The sequence below is a fragment of the Syngnathoides biaculeatus genome, chromosome 7 (assembly GCF_019802595.1).
Source record: "Syngnathoides biaculeatus isolate LvHL_M chromosome 7, ASM1980259v1, whole genome shotgun sequence".
In the NCBI taxonomy this organism is placed as follows: Eukaryota; Metazoa; Chordata; class Actinopteri; order Syngnathiformes; family Syngnathidae; genus Syngnathoides; species Syngnathoides biaculeatus.
The window spans coordinates 6434231-6455212 of record NC_084646.1 but is presented as its reverse complement, the minus strand read 5'-3'; the positions used below and the strand labels follow the sequence as shown (position 1 = coordinate 6455212).

The window sequence follows — 20982 nt, the reverse complement described above, 5'->3', positions numbered from 1 at the left end:
TTTGGCAACGTGACAAGTGTCAACACTGTGGAATTTATTTTAAGTCAAGTTTTTAACGCGAGTGATTAATTTTGCCACGTTGACTTCGAGAGCCCCTTGGAATTTTGCACAGTGCGAGTTTATCGGTGGACAGGTTTACGTTAAAGTTGTCAAGACAATCGCAGAAGGGCTTCCCCGAAAAGCAGAGGAAACCAAAGGGTTGAGGAAATATGTTCAGAAAGAATAAATGTAGTTTTACTTTCACTTGTAGGCCATTTTTGACTATTGGCAATATCACGCAAAAACATTCGCCCAAAAGGCCAATTTTTCTCCTACACAAAAAAAAACAATTTTTCTGGAACGTCATCCGTCCATCCATCCATTTTATGAGCCACTTATCCTCACAAGGGCGTGCTGGAGCCTATCCCAGCTATCATTGTGCCGGAGGCAGGGTACACCCAAAACTCGCTGGTCATATAGAGACAGACATAGGGTCAATTCAGAAAGAGAAGATTTGAAGATTTTTTTTGTAGCATGTTAGCTGCTATCATGCTAGTTAGCAAAAACTATTGCCTGCTTATGACATGATAACACAGTGCCTTGATGGTTAATTAAGTAACTGACTTTTTAAGTTCTATAAAAGGTGGCTTTACACGGATTTCAAAGCAAATCCAGGCTGTTTTGTCCGATTTAAAAAAAAAAAAATGTAAACGTAGACTATGTGGGGTGAAGCACAAGTCAAGGAGCACATCTGCAGGCAAATGTGACACCCTCTTCAAATGTCTTGAACATCCAAACAGTCAACTAAAATCACAACATTGTGTACCAAACATCCTCCGATTCACACGACAGAAACCAAAACATAGACCTCATTTACGACAACTTTAAATCAACTTGTACAGCATTTAAAGAGAAACTTTCTTGTTTTTTTTTTTTTTTTTTTTTGCTTTTTAGGGAGAAAAGAGACAACGACGATATACTTACATGACTTCATGAGAAATGCAGTTCACCTGAACAGGGAGAATGTTGTAACACTAAACCACAGAAGAAAAGGGCGGAAGGAAGGAAGGACTTTGTGCCCGCGTGCTTGGGTTGGTCGGGGAAACTTTATCCCGGCAGCGCTGCTCTTTGGGGAAATTCTTTCACCTGCAGCGACGGAGGCGGCTCACCTATGACAGGCCGAGGTGAGCGTGAAGCAGGAAGTGGCGGCGCAGAAAGGGGTGGGGCCAGAGAATATGTAAACAGCCCAAGAACCGGACCGACCTGATCACCTGGCAGGGTTGATAGGGAGAATAAAAAAAAAAAAAACTGAGATGAGCATTTTGGCTAAGCTCCACTCAAAAAAAAGACAAGGTAACATGGGATCACAAAACAAAAAGTCATTATCTTATTCCAAATTATAAAAGTTGGATTGTTACTTGTATACAGTAACGATACTATGAGGAAAAAACAGAAAAAAAGAGTCAAACATTTTTGTAAAGTTAGAAATCTTACAAGAAAAAAAGTTAACTTTTTAAGTCTTGTCAATAAAAGTGTATTTAATTTTTTTACGAGCTGAAATCACAAGTAAAAAAAAATCAACTTTAAACTTAAGCATGAAATTTTATTTTTGATTTAAAGAAATCATTCTAGTAAAAGTCCTTGTATGAGATGGATTGCTTTATATTTGAAGAAAAATAAGTCTCAGAAAAATATTTTCTAAAATCTTAAAAGTGTAATATTTTTCTCATTATTTTTTCTTCTTCTTTATACATATTTAAAAGAATATTTACAAATCATATCTGCCAAACTGCTGCTTCTGGAGAAGTGAGTCGATCTTAGCGTCGCTTTCTCTTCAATTTTCATGACACTAATTGATTTTGAAAGGCTGAGAATTAACGCACCAAAACAACCCACCCGCACCCCGCTTTGCTTGTGGCGCTCTCCAAACACAAAACACATGACAAGCGTTTAGATGTGAGTCAGTCGTTGACGCAAACACAGCTGAATCATGGTTGCTACAAACGCTGGTGTTGGAGCAGTATTTATGAAGCGCTGACACAAAAATAATTGAAAAAATGAGCAGAACATAAAAAAATAAATAATACAAATCTAAATATCTGCTATCCTTAGGTAGGCTAGGTAATGCCAATTGCTGTAATACTTTGATTTATGAAAATGCATTTCTGGCGAAAAGATGGAAATCATTTTTGCCTCTAATAACCCAACATATTTTGTCAAATCAATTTTCTCCATTAAAAAGAATTGCGATGGCGCAATCCGTTCCAGCTCCCCAAAAAACACCCACAATTTTTTGCCATATGTACTTCACCCCACCCCCAAAAAAATACTGTATTGCATATAAACAGAAAAACAATTCAACGTGAAGAAATTAACTGGCTTTATTAAGTGTAATTACTGTATGAACTGTAGTATTTGTGTGCTAGATATGCGCCGTTAAGGGGCGTGGCCTCGTGGGTGACATCATTAGCAAGAGTCAGATTAATCAGTCTGTGAGCACCTGGGCATGTGTTGTGGCTCACAGCAGCTCAAGTGTTCTCATTTTGTTTTTATGTTTGATCATTTGCACCGTTCAATAAACAGAATGTGCACTGGCAACTGTGTCAATACATATTTGCAACACGGTAACAGTACCTGTACACGCCGTACTCGAAGCTCGCTTGCAACATGAATTTTACCTCGCAAAACAAAGCGAGAAAATCAAGTTCCAACCCAAATTCGCTTACTTTGCGTGTAATTTGAATTTATTTGTTCGTTATGGATGTTCCATTTCTCATATTTTTTCGCAAGTGTAATTTCTGTCAGTTCACATCTCCTGCTATTGAGAAAAAGCTTGTATTTGTTTACAAATGTGGATCCAGATGAGGGGTTTTTTACAATCCATTTCATCGCCGTAATGTGTCTACATTGTTAGTAAGCCATTTCTCAACAAAAACGCATAGACAAAAACAATAGGCGAGCACCCAAAGCTCATAAAGTTGCCAAAATTGATGAACGTTTCACATCTGGAAATGGCGGAACGGCTCATTTGAGACTACAAAACTGTTACATTGCTCATCTTTGCTTTGTTACGTGATTTATGCAATGATGCTAAACATGGGAGACACTCGGGTGCCTTTACGTTATTCATCTGCTGTTCTTCTAAGCGCGACACAAACATTAGGGTACTTAAGTGTGCTCATTTTTTTTTAAGTTCCAATAGCACAGTGTCCTCTTATCACGGAGTATTTGTTGGAATTCACTTAGCAATATTTTAATCATTTATTTTCGCGGGAAGGGCACATTGCGATAAGATCTTCCTTTTGGTCCAAGGAGGCTCGGAAGCAAACGATAAAAAGTTTCATAAACAGATACCCAATAAAAGAGTCAATCCCAGCGAGGTGGCGATGAAAAAGATACAAAAAAATGAAGTATTACTAGTAAACATTCAATTTGTTAAAAAAAAAACACTTTCACATCGCAGCTAGCAACATAGCTAATGTAGCTGTCGCGGCCGTCTGGCCTATACAACCAAAAGTAGCTCACCTGAACTGATTTAATTAGCAAATTACTGTAATTCCCGGCCTGGCGCACCTGGTGATAAGCCTCGGTACACAGAAAGAGTTTCACGCTAATGCAGAGTTGCTAACACGGCAGTGCTAACGCTAGCGCGATGGTGCTAATGCGGCGGCGCTAACGCTAGCTAGCGCGGCGGCTTGCAGGCCGGGAATTACGGTAATTTTTTATGACATGCTTGTGTCAAATTTGGGGGGATTTTAACGAAATCTACTTGCATCCCATCATCTCATTGGAAAACGTTGCTAAATGAGCCTAGTCGATTTAACTCCTGGATAGAACTAATGATTTTATTGAAGGATTCATCTGTCTGGTGTCTACTTTTGACTCAGGGGGGGAAGTGTTGAAATTCCTGCATGAGGCGTTTGTGAACACCGTCACGCGTGGGCAGCGCCGCCACTTTGGCAATTTGTTACCTGTCACGGAGGAGAAGAGGAAGGTACTAGTTACCTGTGAGACTGGCCTGACGTTAAGCGTGATGAAGCCTCGGAAGCTCAAAGACAGGCCAGCGGTGAGTCGCGGTCAGGTTTTGACCATCAAACAGCGGTCGGAAGGCCCCGGGAGTCAGCCGACGACAGGCTGCAAATGAAGATGAATCCCGCTAATTTCTCTGGTGTCAGAGACACCTTTGAGCAAGCCGACTAACACCGTCACACACACACACACACAGACGGAATTGAACACAATCTGTAATGAATGCTTGCAAGTGTTGCAAGCAAACTCCAAAACAACAGAATTTGACTCAATCCGTCCATCCATTTTCGTACCCTTTTATCCACACAAGGGTCATGGGAGTGCTAGAGCCCATCCTAGGTGTGATCGGGCAGGAGGCGGGCTACACCCTGAACTGGTTGCCAGCCAATCACAAAGCACATTGAGACAGACAACAGTCAGACTCACAATCACACCTAAGGGCAATTTAGAGTCTCCAATGCATGTTTTTGGGATCTGGGAGGAAACCAGAGTGCCTGTAGAAAACCCATGCAGGTAGGGATAAAATCCACACAGGTGGGCCCAGGATTTCAACCAGGGTCCTCACAACTGTGAGGCCAACCCTCAAACCAGTTGTTCCATTGTATCGCCCTGTTTTCACATCATCACAGAGGTAGACAAACCCACCAATTTTCAGCAGTTGGTCTAGTGGTATGCTAGTCAGCTAGCTAGTTAGCCAGTGAATCTGACTGATGGTTTAACGTCCAAGTGGTGTTTGTCACGTATTATTTCTATGCCTGTCACCACGGTAACATAACTACCAGCGCATTCCATTAACGTTCACCTCGCACCGGCGTGTTGCCGAGGCGACGTGCGATGACGCTCCTCTCGCGGTCATTGCGCCGAGCGTTGATAGCAGCCTCTTGAAGACGGCCACCGGTGAGTAACAACCCCGCTTTTGATGTGAGGCGTCACACAACACCTCGGGGCTCACTTTCACAAGCTGGCCTGCCGGGATCTGGAACGGAGCCACCTGGAAAAATAAAAGACTGCAGACCACATCATGTGCCATCTGGTACTAAATTGATGCTTTGTCTATTTCAAATGCTTGACAAAGACATAAACACAAACTGATGAATTACTCTTGCAGCGAATACAGTTTTGCGTTCTGTTGCTGGAATGCTAGCTCGCTAACTCATGAACTAGTTAGCTCGTGAATAAGCAAGGAGATTAGTTTGTTACCTGGCAAATTTTGACAAAACCTTGCAGAGCGACGTGGTAGTTAGCTAATTAGCGTATTTTCCACACCGCATTATAAGCCGCACCTCCAACGAACGGCCTATTTTAAAACTTTTTTTCATACATAAGGCGCACCGCATTATAAGGCACATATAACAGATGCTACAGTGAAAGCTGGGGTTACGTTATTCATCCATGACATGGAGCTGCGCTAAAGGCTCAACATTGATCCGTATAGAAGGCGCACTGTCCGCTTTTGAGAAATTTAAAGGCTCTTAGGTGCGCCTTACAATGCGGAAAATACAGTAGTTAGGTACTTAAAATTTGTAGTAGTTAGTTGAATTATGCTAAAACTAAATGAATGAATTCACCAGTTAGTTGCACAAAATTAACCACATTTTTAAAATGTTTGGGATGGAAGGTTAGTTCATTGTATCATGTCATCAAAATTGACTGCCTAGATAATCGGTTGTTGCATCATGAAAAATACTTTTTAAGTAAATTCTATGAAATTTTGGGTGATGGGAAGCTACTTATTTCATTTGTGACTTACTTCCCCCCCCCCCCTTATTTGTTAAATCATAAACTAACCAATAAATGTCATCAACATTTTGAAGGGGAGCAAAGCTTAGTTCATTCATCCTTTGTTCCATCCACTCATTTTCTTCACCGCTTATCCTCACATGGGTCACGGGGAGTGCCGAAGCCTATCCCAGCTGTCAACAGGCAGGAGGCGGTGTACACCCTGAACTGGTCGCCAGCCAATCGCAGGGCACATGGAGAAAAACAGCCGTACTCACAATCACACCTTGGGGCAATTTAGAGTGTCCAATTAATGTTGCATGTTTTTGGGATGTGGGAAGAAACCGGAGTGCCCGGGACAAACCCACGCAGGCACGAGAAGAACAGGCAAACTCCACATAGGCGGGTCCAGGATCGAACCCGGGACCTCAGAACTGTGAGGCTAATGGTTAACCGACTGATCCACCGTTCCTACATTTCTTAATACTTTGTTTCTTTCCTTCGTTAGTTGAATCCTGCTAAAAACAAGGTGTCATTTTTCTACATGCATTCTATTATTATCCTTTTTTTTTTTTTTTTTTTGGTATGAAGTGAATATCAACTCTTACGGGCTCGTTCTCCGGCTGACTCACCGCCATCGCTTCACACCGCTGCCGTCGCCGGAGCGACACGGCCGGAACCTTCTTCCCGCAACCCGAGGGCCGCATAAGACGTCGACTTGATAAGCAGCACGGAGAGCAGAACGTGAAGTCAAACGGGAGCACGCTAATTACGGTAAGTGAAAGCAACGCCACCAGCCGGTCAGGTGGGTCTCGTGTTCGCATCCTTCGCCCCTCCTTGACCTCTCCTGCGGCAGATCTGTGACGCCAAGCGAACGTGGAGGATGGAGGCTGGAGGGGGGTGTTGGAGGCTAAGACATAAATAGACGCTGACCTAGGGTGAACGCGCTTTTAAAATACTAATTTGACTGTATTAACATCATCTATTTAGTGTGTTTTGTGGGATTCTTCTTCTTCTTTTGTTTTCTTTTTAAATGCTTGGATCCCGGGAAGCAAGATGTCCTCCATTTGACTGTCACTGTAAAATGAAGAAAAATCTTTCATTGTATTTGAGTCAATTTAGCAGCGGTGGGAAAAGTATTTGGTGGCTCGGTCTTCAGATGAAGGGTTTATTCTACCTCTTAGTAGTACCACCATCATGTCACAATGGTAGGAAAAAAATACACTAATACATGGGTCATGTACATCTTCTGGAGCAACTGATAATCAATATTTATCTAATATGACTAAAACACAAAATGAAAAATAAGCTACGTCGAGGAGTTTTGCTCTTGCCAACCAAAGAAAAATCTCGACGTGAGGATGAATTTGAAAAGGGATCGATTGAAGAACCTGTCCCATTGCGAAAAACGGGCCAGCGCCACTGCCGCTGATGGCCTTGGGAAAATTAGATTGAGGCCGAAATTTGATTGGATAAATCCAACGTGTACTGGAAACTGAGCGGTTAAGTGAAATGCTAGAAAATGGAAAGAATCCACTGATGGGGATAGCTTAATACAATTTCATAAAACAAATGTTAGCATTTAGGTTGTAAATATAGAGCTCGTGCACCTGCGTCATCAAATCACGTCACTGCTTGGAAGCGTCGGTCAAACAAAGCATTCTTCAATGCTAAGTCGCTTGGAGACGACGCGAAAATACGTCTCACCGAGTTTTGTCCGATACCGTTAAACATTTAGAAGGTGATAATAAACGAAGGTACGAGTAAAAATGAGAGACACCTGGATTAAAGAACCCATATTTAATTTTGAAGTCGATGTTTCCACCGATAAGAAATTGGATTGTTAAGTCGCTTCGGCTTGTCTTGGACAACTGGATCTACACGTGGATCTGGTGAGTGAGTTTGAAAGTGTAGAAAAGTCTGGACGCATACGAATACTTCGTTGCTGGATGTGTTCTCAATCAGGAATAAATCCCACTCAGGCCTCGGCAGCCACTCAGATTTTCTTCAATACAAATACCAATATTCAAATAAATGACCCCTGGTTTTACACGAACTAGCATTCACTAACTATGATTGGGAAAAAAAATGCATTGTTCTCAAATGAGTCAAATGCGTATTTAAAAAAGGAAAATATGCCTCTTATATAAGATAGCCTTCAGCCTTCAGCCCCCCGTACACGGAAGCGTGTTGCGGCCACACGAACTTCGGTAAACCTTTGTGTGACCGACCGTTTATTTTCTTTTTATAAATATGCACTGGACTCATTTGAGAACCATGCATATTAGAAAAAATAAAAAGTCTTGGGGAGAGGTTTACCGAAGATTAACGTGTGGCCGCAACACGCTTCCGTGTACGGGGGGGCTGAAGCCTGTCATTTTTTTTTTTTTGATACGTATTGTTCTCAAATGAGCCAACTTGGCATTATAAATACTTCTTGGGAATTTGAGATTGAAAAGAATATTTCCTACCTGAAGTGAAGCAATCGCTACAGAGGCGTGTGTACTCGGTTGGGCACCATCCATCACGTTTAATTGCGAAATCCATCAATCTTTTCTGGTCTTTTCAGCTGGTATTCTATAGAATGATCTCTTTGAATATCTGTCTCGTCTGTTACAAAAACAAACAGCACAACAAGTCTCGGGCATTGTAAATATTCTGCTCTGGTTCAATGTCCCCCACAATGTCAAGCAGCTCTGTTTGACCTGCAATATGGCGCTGTGAAAATGGTGACGTCACGTGCACGGGCTCTATAGGTCAGCGCTTCTGATGGTGGTTAGGCCAGAAAAGAAAACTTTGGTGGCTAATGCTAATTGGGATCAGTGACGAATTGAAAGGAAACCCTTGAACACGCGCTAATCCGCATGCTAACGATGAAGCGGAAATGGCGACATCGTGTAATGGCTCGATCGGCGAAGGCAGCCATATAAAACCCAAGAGCCCACCTGGGAATCGTGCACACACGCATTGTCAATTTGCCAGACAGGATGAGCTCATATAAAAAGCAGCAGTAAAAGATTATTCACTCCCTCTTGTCGATTTCATCAAAGCGTCAGCCATTATGCTAAATTATTCAAATGGTAAACGGCTGGCGACAAAACATTACGTAACACGGCGGGCGGTGAGACGGCAACTAAAAGCACAAACGCTGCCGTAACACGGCGCCGGGACGCATGATATCGATCTGAATTTGCATCTGTAAATAAAAATTGAGTTGCCTTTCCTGCTTGGCGTGTGGAGTAAAAATAAAGTCGAATAGATAAACAGGAGAAGCGTCACAGTGCAGTTACAGTGTTCTCGGTACAGATGAATTTCATACAGCCATCCATCTTTTTTTTTTTTTTTTTTTACATATTCGCCGCTTAGCCACACGAGGGTCACGGGGAGTGCTGGAGCCTATCCCAGCTGTCAACGGACAGGAGGCGGGGTACACCTGAACTGGTCGCCAGCTAGTCGCAGGGCACATGGAGACAAACAGCCGCACTCACAATCACACCTATGGGCAATTTAGATTGTCCAATTAATGTTGCATGTTTTTGGGGATGTGGGAGGAAACCGGAGTGCCCGGAGGAAACCCGCACAGGCAGGGCCGGGATCGAACCTGGGCACTCGGAACTGCGAGGCCAACGCTTTCCACCTGAGACACCGTGCCGCCCAATTACATACATGCTGGAAAAGTATTGTTTTGAGAAGTATTGTTATATTTTTACAAAGTAAAGCAACTTGAATATACGTTTCAAAAGACACACCTTTCAGAGAAAAGGCAGATGAAGGAGGTTAAAACAAATTACAAGTCCAAAATGTGGAGAGGGGCTGTGCACCGGGGAGTCTGTTTTAGAGTGCCTCGTTGTTGCAGTGTCAAAGAGGCCCTGTGATGACCTGGTGGGTCATATGGTAGACCCCCCCACATTCATAACACCCCTCTAGTTTGAGAACTAAAAACTGAGGAAATTTCGGGGGTTCAAATGTAGACGAGCAGGCAGGAGATAAGACGCTCGACGAACTAGTTTCCGATTTTCCGGGTTGTAGTCCTGGTATTTGATCGACATTTGACAGTTGAACAGGGCGTGGTTTCAGCGCATTTAGCGTTTGAGAGCAGGCAGAGCAAAGCACTTTTTTCTTTTTAAAGCCCTGCAATTTTTTTTTTTTTTTTTTTACAGTCAAATTTTATAAGGTTGCTCACAACACCTCTATGTGTGCCAATTTTACAAGGAAATTTATTTATTTATTTTTTTTAAATGTCGCGCATCATTATTACATACATGGGCGCCGACCTTTAGCTGAGACGTGCAAGCCCGGCTGGTGCCGACGGCGTCGCTCCAGGGCCTCGCTGACACACCACCATCTTTTTTTTTTTTAAACTGCAATAGCAATTATATTTCTTTCAATTGTTTAGTTTTGAACAATACAATTTAAAACCAGCCCCTAAAATCTTCAGAGCAATAAATGTGAGCGTGATTGCTTTTTTTTGTCTCAACATGACCTATGATTGATGTCTCCTCGGCCAAAATCGGCCGGTGGTGCTCGGGAGCGGGGAACGCGGCTACGAGTATCGACGTTTCTAAGAGAAATGCACACTTACGCGAAGCTCCCCTGGAAGGCCCGAAATAGCAGAAACGAGATTTATGGAGCCGGCAGCTGTCACCTTCCTCAGGGTGGGGAGCGCCGGAGCCGGCGAGGCCCAGGCGAAGGCTTCATCGCTGGGACGCCGCAGAGGACGACAAGGTCCTGACTGGAAGACTTCATTAGGCAGCAACTAGTTATCATTGTACAAATATCTGGATCGATGAAAAAGATAGACCAATTATTTTTTGCTGACCTTATCGGGTCCTCTTGTTCCCGGTCGGGTCCATTTACGCTGTTCTCCCCCCCCCCCCCCCCCCTCCCGGGATTTTAAAAGCATACAAACTTTCGCCACCTCGGTTATGCATGCATTGTTCCACCCGGATCAAGACTCGGGTTTACGGCCTTCCTGTTAATCTGACGGTACAGAAATTGCACATATTCCATATTTTGGAGTTTAATGCAAAACCTAACCCTTTGGAAAGGCACAGTTTTTTGTTTGTTTGTTAACTTTTTCACCAACATGTCCACTTTTTTATCGTGCTTTTTTTCACCTGAGCTTTATTTCAATCATGTAATTCAAATATGGCTGTTTACAGGAATTGTTTCATTCAGTGGGAAAAGTACAAAATCTCAAGTACTGTTTTGTCTTTCAAAGTACATTTGTTTATCATCCCCGCTTAAAAAAAAAAAAAAAAAAAAAAATTCCTCTGTGACGTATAATTATATTTCTATTTCTCGCTCTGCCTTTTAATCTTAATCCGGGCGTCCCCGAGCGGATGCGTTGTCCTAACTCGGCGCTCGTCATCTCCCTTTTTGCGTCTTCGGATGAGATCCTCACGGCGGCGTCTGAGGTAACGATTGAAGTGCCTCCATCCTTCCATCCCTCTAGTGGCGTTATGTAACTGAGATGCCCCCCCCCCCCCCACAAAAAGGGGAATTTTAAACAGAGGCAACGTGAGGAGGTCATGCTGGGATCTGCATAATATTATGGTAAGTCACTGTTACCTTCATGCATATTTGCTTAACTTAAGGGGGGAATGAATAATAATGATTAAACCAGCACATGTCAAGGCCCGTCTTAAATTTGCCAATGACCATTTGGATGATACACAGGAGTCATGGAGTCATGAGAGAAATTTTTGTGGTCAGATGATACCAAAATGGAACTTTCTGGTCATAATTCCACTAAGCGTGTTTGCAGGAAGACAAATGATGAGTTCCATCCCGAGAACACCGTCCCTCCTGTGAAGAATGGGGGTGGTGGCATCATGCTTTGGGGGTGTTTTTCTACACACGGGACAGGACGACTGGACTGTGTTAAAAAGACGATGACGACCGCGGCCATGTATTGTGACCTCTTTGCCTCGGTCAGAGGATTGAAGATGGGTCGTCGCAGGGTCATTCAACATGACAATGACCCAAACCACACAGCCAGGAAAAGCAAGGAGCGGCTCCCTGAGAAGCATATCAAGGTTCTTGTGTGGCCTAGACAGTCTCCAGACCTAAACCCAATGGAAAATCTTTGGAGGGAGCTGAAACTCCATTATTTCTCAGCGACAGCCCAGAAACCTGTCTGATCTGGAGAAGATCTGTGTGAAGGAGCGGGCCAAAATCCCTCCTGCAGTGTGTGCAAACCTGGTGGAAAACTACAGGAAACGTTTGACCTCTGTAATTGCAAACAAGGTTTTCTCAGGCGTTCAAATACTTATTTCCAGCTCTATCACACCAATAAATCGTTTAAAATAAATCATACATTGTGACTTCTGGATTTCTTTCACAGTGGACAAGCACCTACGATGAAAATTTCAGACCCCTCCATGATTTCTAAGTGGGAGAACTTGCAACATAGCAGGGTGTTCAAATACTTATTTTCTTCACTTTACCTATAATTAAATGACTTGTAATTCAATTTGCATTTCCTCTCTCTTCATCGATGGATAATATATTATTATATTATATGATTGCACATTAAAAGGTATTTGACTTCATTTTCTATGCTGTTCTTCTTCAGTCTTTTGTGTATCACCAAAGGGGAGTTTTACCACATTTTGACAATCACAGTCAAAGATCGCACGTGCTGAAAACAAGTCCAACGAAACGGGGGAGCTGACTGAACGCCGCCATCATCCTCCTCATGGACGTTTTTCCGAGAGGTGCAGACGTTTCTGTGTCGAAAGCCAAGAAGAAAAAGGAGCAAAAGTGGGTTAACGCTCCCGAGAGGGACGCTGGGTTCACATTCACCAGAACAAACGCAAAGACATCAATAAGTGCCGCAGACTTCCTCCCGAGCTTATTGACTAGCAAACGGTTTGATGTATAATTCGGGAGCCAGCGAGGCAAATCGACACCTCACACGTCAACGCATCAACTCGTGCGGAATGCGGAGAAGAGTTTCACAACTACTGTGAACTCGATAAGCTGCAGACGACAAAAAATGTAGTCCTTTGAGTAGTCTGATATTGTCTGTCTAAGTATATTGATTATTGTTATTCAAATATCCCTCGCTTGAAGGGCGATACCGCAACGTCAGATCATCGTTAGCCCTTCTATGGCGTTTTGTATTGTTTACTAGCATTAACCCTAGCAGACTTATGTGTTTTAGATAAGTAATCATCCATCCATCCATCCATTTTTTTTGCCGCTTATCCTCATGAGGGTTGCGTTTTGATTCCATTTCTCACCCATCATTGATTATCTGGCTAACATTAGCATAGCATGAGAACACATAAACACAACCTAAAATTTTATGGGTTGAACTACTATTGGTCATATGTTTGTTTTCTGGTCATCCATCCATCCAATTTCTTTTCCGCTTATCCTCACGAGGGTCGCAGAGAGTGCTGGAGCCTATAACAATTGTCAATGTGCAGGAGGTGGGGTCCACCCTGAACTGGTTGCCAGCCAATCGCAGGGCACATGGAGACAAACAGCAACACTCACAATCACACCTTGGGGCAATTTAGAGTGTCCAATTAACGTTGCGTGTTTTTGGGTTGTGGGAGGATATTCGAGTGCCCGGAGAAAAGCCACGCAGGCACGGGGGAGAACATGCAAACCCCACACAGGCAAAGCCGCGATCGAACCCGGGTCCTCAGAACGGTGAGGCCGACGCTTTACCAGCTGTTCCGCCGTGCCGCCATAAGTAATCACCTATGTTTTATTTTTGGTTTTGACGGGAAACCTCAAATGGGTGTGGCAATAAATGGAGGGAACAGGAGCGAGTCTACGATGAGGGGTTCTCGGGGTGTTGAGAGATGGGGGGGGACTTGGAGGAGGGGTTGGGGTTTGCTGTATTTTTCTTGTTAAAATTTTACATTTCAAGCACTGTTTGGTTGGACGCTTTTCCAGTAGATAGAAAAAATAAAACAAGTTCCTCAAATGTTAGGGGGGGGGGGGCCGAGATTGAATTCATGTGTCCAAGAGCGTCCCCAAAACCAGCGTGAAGCGGCAACCGTGTCAATGACCCGTTTCAAAGGCCATCAACCGTCTGGTGAAACAAACCAGAAAAGAAGTCCAGATAACACAAACTTGCACACGCAAAAACAGGAAGGATGGTTCTTGTTTACACAAGGTTTTGTTTTGACACGGCGGAGCCCCTCCCCCACCTCCTCCTCCTCCCGCCCGCCGTGATGTACGAGCGTTCTTCAAACGCCTCGATATGTGAACTTTGACCCCCCCCCCGCCGGCCGGACCCCAGCGGTCCTGACGGTCCCTCAGACCACATTGACTCGTTATTTTTTTCCCCCGCTTCTCTTCCGAATCGTCTTCATAATCGAATCACGCTAAGCCGAGCGGAAGTCCGCTTCGGCCCCCGCGACCTGGAATCGGCCCTATGAAGGTCAAATGTGTGAAGGGAATACAAGCGGGTAAATAAATAGCACGTCACGTCACTGGAGCCTTGTAGAAAAATAAAATAAATGAAAGCTCCACATCCAGTAAAAATTCATTTACCGTAAGTGCACATAAATGGAACAAAGGGAATAGTTCAATAAATGAATTTTGCCGTGCCAATTTCCGAAGAAAACCAGAGAAAATGACCATATCATTAGGTACACCTGCACAGGCCAATCAGGTCATTCTATTCTGTAAAAAAAAATAAAAAGTTTGGACTTGGCACAAAAAGTCAGAATTTTCTGTGCGCTAATGTCACCTACATGACACTTAAATGAAAAGGAAATGCAATCCTTTAAAAAAAAAAAAAAAGAAGAAAAACAGGCGCAAAATTAAAAATGTCATGTTTTTGCGAATCATTTCCATTTTTTTTAATTTTTTGGAAAAGGAAAAATGAGATTACTTTTTGTTTTGAATATTTGGTTGAAATCCGTGATTTTAAAAAAAATTATATTTTGAGATTTAAAAAAAAAGAGGGGAAATTATTTTAGTCAAAAATTGGAGTTTATGGTAGTTGAAGTCCTTAACGTAAGTAGTTCTAGTAGTTAAAAAAGTTAGGAACTTGAAGAAACTAGCTTTCAAATAAGCGTCACAAAAATATATATATATTTTTTAAGTTTATTTTTAAAAAATGAAAAGAGTTGATTTGGGGGTGAAAACTGATTTTACAAGGAAATTTAAAAAAAAAAACATTTGGGGGTAAAAGAAAAATGCATCATATACAGAGAAAATAATTACAGTATGTGAGAAAATAATTTTTAGGAAAAATGTGAGCATTCCATGTTTTTTTTTTATGGGTGAAAAAAAGAAATAACTCCTTGTGATTTTTGTAAAAATTACAAAACTAGTTTGGACAGAATTTATGAAAGCGTTGGCTTGTCGACCAACGGATAATGCAGTCGAGCTTTTTTTTTTTTTTGGGACGTTTTGTGTTTGCGGAGGCGTACCTAATATTTTGAACATTGTTCAGAGCTTTTCCCCGTCATCGTGACATATCCAGAAATTTTCAGCGCTATCCGGTGTACTCAGAACGTCCATCCGTCCATCCCTGTTTGCACAACATCGCATAATCCATATATGTATATGCGTTGTACATATGTATGCATCACCACGTAGCGGGGAAGGGGAGGGGCTCGCGTCAGGGGACGTTTTCCTGCGCGTCGGGCCTCGCTTTGAAGATGAAATGTCACGCCGCAGCGCAACATGCAGCGACGGAATATTAAAATGTCCATTCTGGCTCGGTTCTTTTATTGCAAAATAAAAAATAAAATAAGACGGGACCTTTTCATGGCGAGCTGTCGTTCAAACGGAAAATTAGTAGTCCGGTCCGGTTGCTCAGCGATATCCAGCCGCGCAACGGAGAGACAATTCTTACTTTGAATAATGGATTCAGTCTTTATGCAGAGGGAATTTGAATCAGATTACATGAGGATTCTTGAAGATATGAACTATTTATTTTGTCATTATTAGCGTTATGTTGATGCCATATCAGCTGCGGCTGGATTTTCGCCCCGTGTGTTATCGGAACCATGTAAACAACGTTACACGCTATATTAAAATGATGTAAATGATCTATTAATACCGTAATTTCCAGCCTAAAAGCCGCAACTTTTTTCCACAGGCTTTCAGCCCTGCGGTTTATGCGGCGATGTGGCTAATTTGTGTATTTTTTCTAATGGCCACAAGGGGGCACTCGAGCAAAAATGGTAAGAGTGAAACCGGTGGAATATATGTGCAGAGGAAGTGACTTTTACCAGTATGTTTTTTTTAACCCGCCCTGTTAGTGCTGCGCTAGCATTAGCACTGTGCTAGCGTGTTGCTGCTGTGTTACTGGCGTGTCTCAGTGATTTTTACTGATGTTTGGGGTTTTTTTTCCCCAAATGGCCCAATTAGTGCCGCGTTACCGTGTTTCTGCCGCATCTCAGTGAGTTAGGTATGTTTGCTTTTTTTAACCAGATATGTTTGATTTTTTTTTTTTTTAACATTTTCTTTCCAAAAGTAATAAGTGAGTCCACGGTAATTACGCAAAAATCTAAAATCTGGCCAAATTCTGATGTTTTCACTTTGGAGTGTAGTTACTTTTGTTGCCAGGTGTTTTCTAGTTCAGCTGAAAAATGTGGTATCAGCGCATCCCCCTGGTTAAAAAAAAAAAAAAAAAAAAAAATGTAGAGACGTAAAAACTACAGAACACTGTGTTAGAATACATAAACTTAAAACTTTGTAAGGTTATGGGAGGACTACATAAAAATGACACAACCCTGCATAAGACTAACATGTAACAATGTATAAAATTAACTAAGAAGATGATGTAAGATTTTATGAGACAGAAAAAAAAAAAAACAATGTAATAAATCAAATGTTATTACTTGTTTTCGTACTTGGTCCGAAAGAAGTGATATCAGTCCATCCCGAGTAAAATTGAACAAGTTACAGTTCAAAGTTTCTCGTACACTATTCAAACTATACCATAAGACTACTGTACTGTATGTAAAAATTACAATATGTAGCCATTTAAAAAAAGAATGAAGAAAAAAAAACAGAAAACTGCACACGGCTATGTAAAAACGATTTAACGCAGTCTAATTCTGCCTAAAAGATAATGTAAGATTTTGCGAAACCATGTAAAAACGAAGCAACGTTTTATAAGACTACGAAAAATAAACAAAAAACAACAAATGTGTAGCGGTGACGTGTCCTACCAAACGCAGACGTGAAATATGATCTGTATGACACGAGGGAGACGCGTCCACGCCATTCGTCGCATCGACGTAAACACGGGAGGTCGCGCCTGTTGACCCTGAGGATGACCTCCAGGATGATGCGGGGGCGACCATCCATCCAGCACGGGCCCGTCGTGGCCAAGGTGAGCGTTTGTGACGGGGCCGCACGCCGAGACGATGAGAAGAAAGACGGCGAGGGCCAGGTTCAAAGGTCGGAGCCTGATGCCACAGTGGCGGAGGGGGTCGAAGGGGCCGCTTCGTGCGTTCGGCACATCGTTTGCACATTTTCCGAGAGTGTTCTTCAAACTTGCTTGCTACTGCGTACAGTAAAAAATGTACATTTTCTGATTTGAAGAGGGGATGAATGGTTGGCTATGTTGCGCCTGAAAATTCAATTCTTGAGGAAAAAGTCTAAATGAGGAGGGTTTTTTTTTTTTATATACAGGGAGTCCTCGGTCTACGAATGAGATCTGTTCCAAGAGTAGCGTTTTAACTCGAATTTCAACTTAAGTCAGATTCCACCATTAAAGTCAGAATTTATATCAAAATGCTTTGCTTAAAAAAACCCAAATTGAAATAAACAAGATAATGTACCTAGCATGACTGCTGAGAGGTGGATAGAGAAGAAGAAGGGGAGGCGGTGCTTAGCTACTGCCAAGGAACCTGGTCTTCAATCCCTCTCCATCTCAACAGGTATCAAAGAACCTCGTTTTGTGATCATTGTACCCGACATAGGAACAACGGAACCCTTCACTTGCGCTAAAATACGGGCTTTGTCTTTAATAATTGTCACCACGGTCGAGCGACTGAAGCCTTGGTGGTGTTGGTTTCTCTCCTTTCTCCAATCGTTTTATGGTCTTCATTTCCATGGTAGTGGATTTTCTTTTGGCTGCACAAGCATTGCTAAAAGACACAGCTTTCTTCTTTGGGGCGATAATGCCGAAAAAGGAGGACGAAAAATGCAAAGGCGCTCCCGGCGCACAAACACAGACAAGCATTAGCAAACAAAATGGCGGACGGGGGGGGACGGGCGTTGTAAAGTCGAAACGTCTTAGGCCGAGACCACCTTAGACTCGCTGTACTTAAAAAACTGTTCCACAACACTTAAGATGAAAAAAAATAGATAGAAAATGTCGCAATTTATGGGAATAAATTCAAACACCGATCCCAAACATGAGTAAAAAGAGACTACTTACATTACTTACGTATTACTTACTACTACTTACACATTATTTTCAATCTATTTTTAATTGAAAACACGACAAAGAAGATATCCAATCTTCAAATTAATACACTGTTGTTTTGTTAGAAATATTCACTCATTTTGAATTTGGTGCTTGCACCTGTTGAGAGCCTTCTCATTAACCCTGCAGCTACCGTAATTCCCGGCCTACAGAGCGCACCTGGTTATAAGCCTCGGACCACAGAAAGAGTTTTAACGCTAGTAGCTTATAACCAGGTGCACTAACCCTAGCGCCACGCTATTGCTAGCGCCGCATTACCTGCATAAACCGCAGGGTTGAAAGCGTGTGAAAAAAAGTCGCGGGCTGTAGGCCGGAAATTACGCTAAGTGTTATGATTATTGTATAAAAGGGGCATACCGGAAAGGCTCGGCTGTCCCTAGCAAGGATGGAGTGAGGTTCACCACTTTGTCAACAAGCATGTGAGCGAATCTTCCAACAGAACCAACCTTCCTCATACATACAATTTTGGGGTTAGGGTGAAGATTCATAATTTCCTGACTTGAGTATGTGTTTAATTCTTGAGCTCCCGCTCATGTCCTCGCTTTCACCCTCGACTTCTGCACTCGCCCCAAAACTGCCAACCCCCCCCCGGCCACTACCCTCCATCAGATGAGAGAACTCCTGCAGTGTTATTACTCTAACGACCGTCATTAGGGTTTTGTTTTTTTTTTTCCTACCCTTGAGCGTTTGATGCCTTGCGCCGGCGGGCTGCTGTTTATCTCCTGCAGACTTCTTATCAGCGAGACAGAAAGCGAGAGACAGAAAAACGAGGAGGGAGGAGAAGACCTTGTTCTAAGCAGGATGTTGACTTTTTAATTCAGGTCTCACACTGTTTTGCCACCTTTGGAATTGCCACAACCCAACTTTGACACCTACGAGATTAGCGGCACGTGAGCCAAAAAGCAGCAGACGCCAAAACAAAAAAATAAAAACAAGCCGAGTGGTAACGTTAAAAAGTCTGCGGTCCACACAAGGGTGGCGAAAAGGAAATTCACTCTCTCATAAATAAAAATGAAAAAATATGAGGACTTCTCTATGGGGGAGGCTTTTTTTAAGGAATATAATTAAAAAAAAAAAAAAAAAAATCAACATTTGAGGATTTTTTTTTTGGGCGGGGGGAGTGAAACAAATGTTTTACAAAGATAGAAATATTACCGGGAAAGTAGATCATTTAATGAAAGAAAGAAGTATATTTTGGGAAAAACAAAAGTATATAAAAGAACAAAAGTTCATTTTGGTGAGGAAAAAAAAAATTGTAAAAAATAGAACGATAGTTCTAAAAGGAGAAAACAGAGCATGTCTAATCGGGAAAAAAAGTCAGTTGAAGAAAAACTCTTAAAAAAAATTACTTTTATGAGAGCAATATTTATAATTTAGTGATAAATAATTTTAAGGAAGAAAAGCACATTACAATCATTGTCATATTTTATTATCATTATTATTATCTCGTATGTATTTTTAAATAGTTATTTTTAAGATGCCAAATATTATTATTTTTTGTTTTCTTTAGAAGAAAAATGGGACTCTGCATATTTTTAGTGAGAAAAAAAATCAATTGTAATATGAAAAATAAATTTTCTAACAAAGCAAATAAGCATTTTTTTCTTTTTTGTGAAGAAAAACTTTAATTTCAGATACTAAATTTACTGGTTTATTCTTTGTTTTAAATGAAAAAAATTATTTCGAGAGGGGAAATGTATATTTTCCTGAAAAAAAAAAGTTATTTTTAAGACAAAACTTTTTATGTTAAAAGAATTAATATGAAGAGAATAAAAACTTGAAAGAAGTTTGAAGTGGTTCTCCTCTGTTTGACCTTTGAAAAATAAAATAAAAAGCAGGTCCATCCGAGCACGTATACAAGAAAATTGTGCCCGCGCTCTGGTGGCTCTGCAGGCATGAGCTTCTGCTTCTGCTGAGCTTTAGATAAGAACGTCAGTAATCTCAGGTCTCGCTATCGCGCCGGCATCAAAAACATGACCCCAATCCCGCCGCCGATATACTGTATTTGTTATTTATAGCCCATTTATATAGATATACTTGGAAAGCATGGATTGACCTGATTGGTGGAACCGCATTGCATAACAATTTCTGTGGCCACGAACATATGTATACAAGATCATTTTATGAGGGGGGGGGGGGGGGTGGAGTTTTCATATCAAGAAATGGTTAAATAAAATTGTACATTTTCCTGAAGAAAAGGTCCTTCTATAACAATAAATATGACCATTTTAAGGAAAAACTATATATTGCATTTCAGATTTTTTTTCTTTTTTTTTTTTAGAGGAAAAAATATATCTCAACCAATTACATGTCAACCAACTCAGAAGTGGGAAAAAAAAAAATAAATGTTTTGGAGGAGCAACATCCTTTGGTGATGCAAATAGAGCATTTAGCTGGTTTGCTAACTGCCAACCACCACAGAAGAAGAGCAAGAAGGAAGGAAGAATACATTAGCCGCAGAAGCGAGTTGTGCTCCCCTATGTTCTCTTTTATTTTATTACAGTGCATTTTTTTCAGTACAATAGTTGTGAGTGCAATTTTTCTTATGACAAATAAATAAATAAATAAATAGGTTTCCAATTACCGGTAGTGACACACAAGATGGCGGACAAGGTACTGCGGTGACGTCGTCGGAAATCTACGTATTGTGATGTTTCCCGGTAGAATGTCAAGCATGAATTGCAATTCCATTCATTTCGATATGGAAAGAACGCACAACTGTCGCGTATTTCAAAGCGTCACTGCATTATGAAGCACGTTTATATCTCCACTTTTAATTTTACGACAGTATCAGTTTTGATACGATCAAAAAGCCACATTGTTACTCTTGCGAT

At 41.7% G+C, this 20982-nt stretch overlaps 1 protein-coding gene and 1 long non-coding RNA gene across 10 annotated transcripts in view; both read right to left on the bottom strand.

Annotated features, from left to right (window-relative positions):
* Positions 1 to 9373, bottom strand: part of lnx1 (ligand of numb-protein X 1) — a 61676-nt gene extending 52303 nt beyond the window's left edge. For 4 of the 8 annotated variants that reach the window (XM_061825445.1, XM_061825448.1, XM_061825444.1 and 1 more), the window contains exon 1: positions 964 to 1135. In XM_061825445.1, coding sequence (XP_061681429.1) covers positions 964 to 965 — 2 coding nt within the window. In that variant the 5' untranslated portion in view covers positions 966 to 1135. The other 4 variants (XM_061825447.1, XM_061825451.1, XM_061825449.1 and 1 more) reach the window with 3 other exon arrangements.
* Positions 9374 to 11006: 1633 nt separating this feature from the next.
* LOC133503781 (uncharacterized) overlaps positions 11007 to 20982 on the bottom strand; it is a 51512-nt gene continuing 41536 nt past the window's right edge. Inside the window, exon 3 of one of the 2 annotated variants that reach the window (XR_009795835.1) lies at positions 11007 to 12458. This is a non-coding gene — a long non-coding RNA (uncharacterized LOC133503781). Of the gene's footprint in view, positions 12459 to 17015; positions 17222 to 20982 lie in introns of those variants that run through there. The other variant, XR_009795837.1, reaches the window with a different exon arrangement.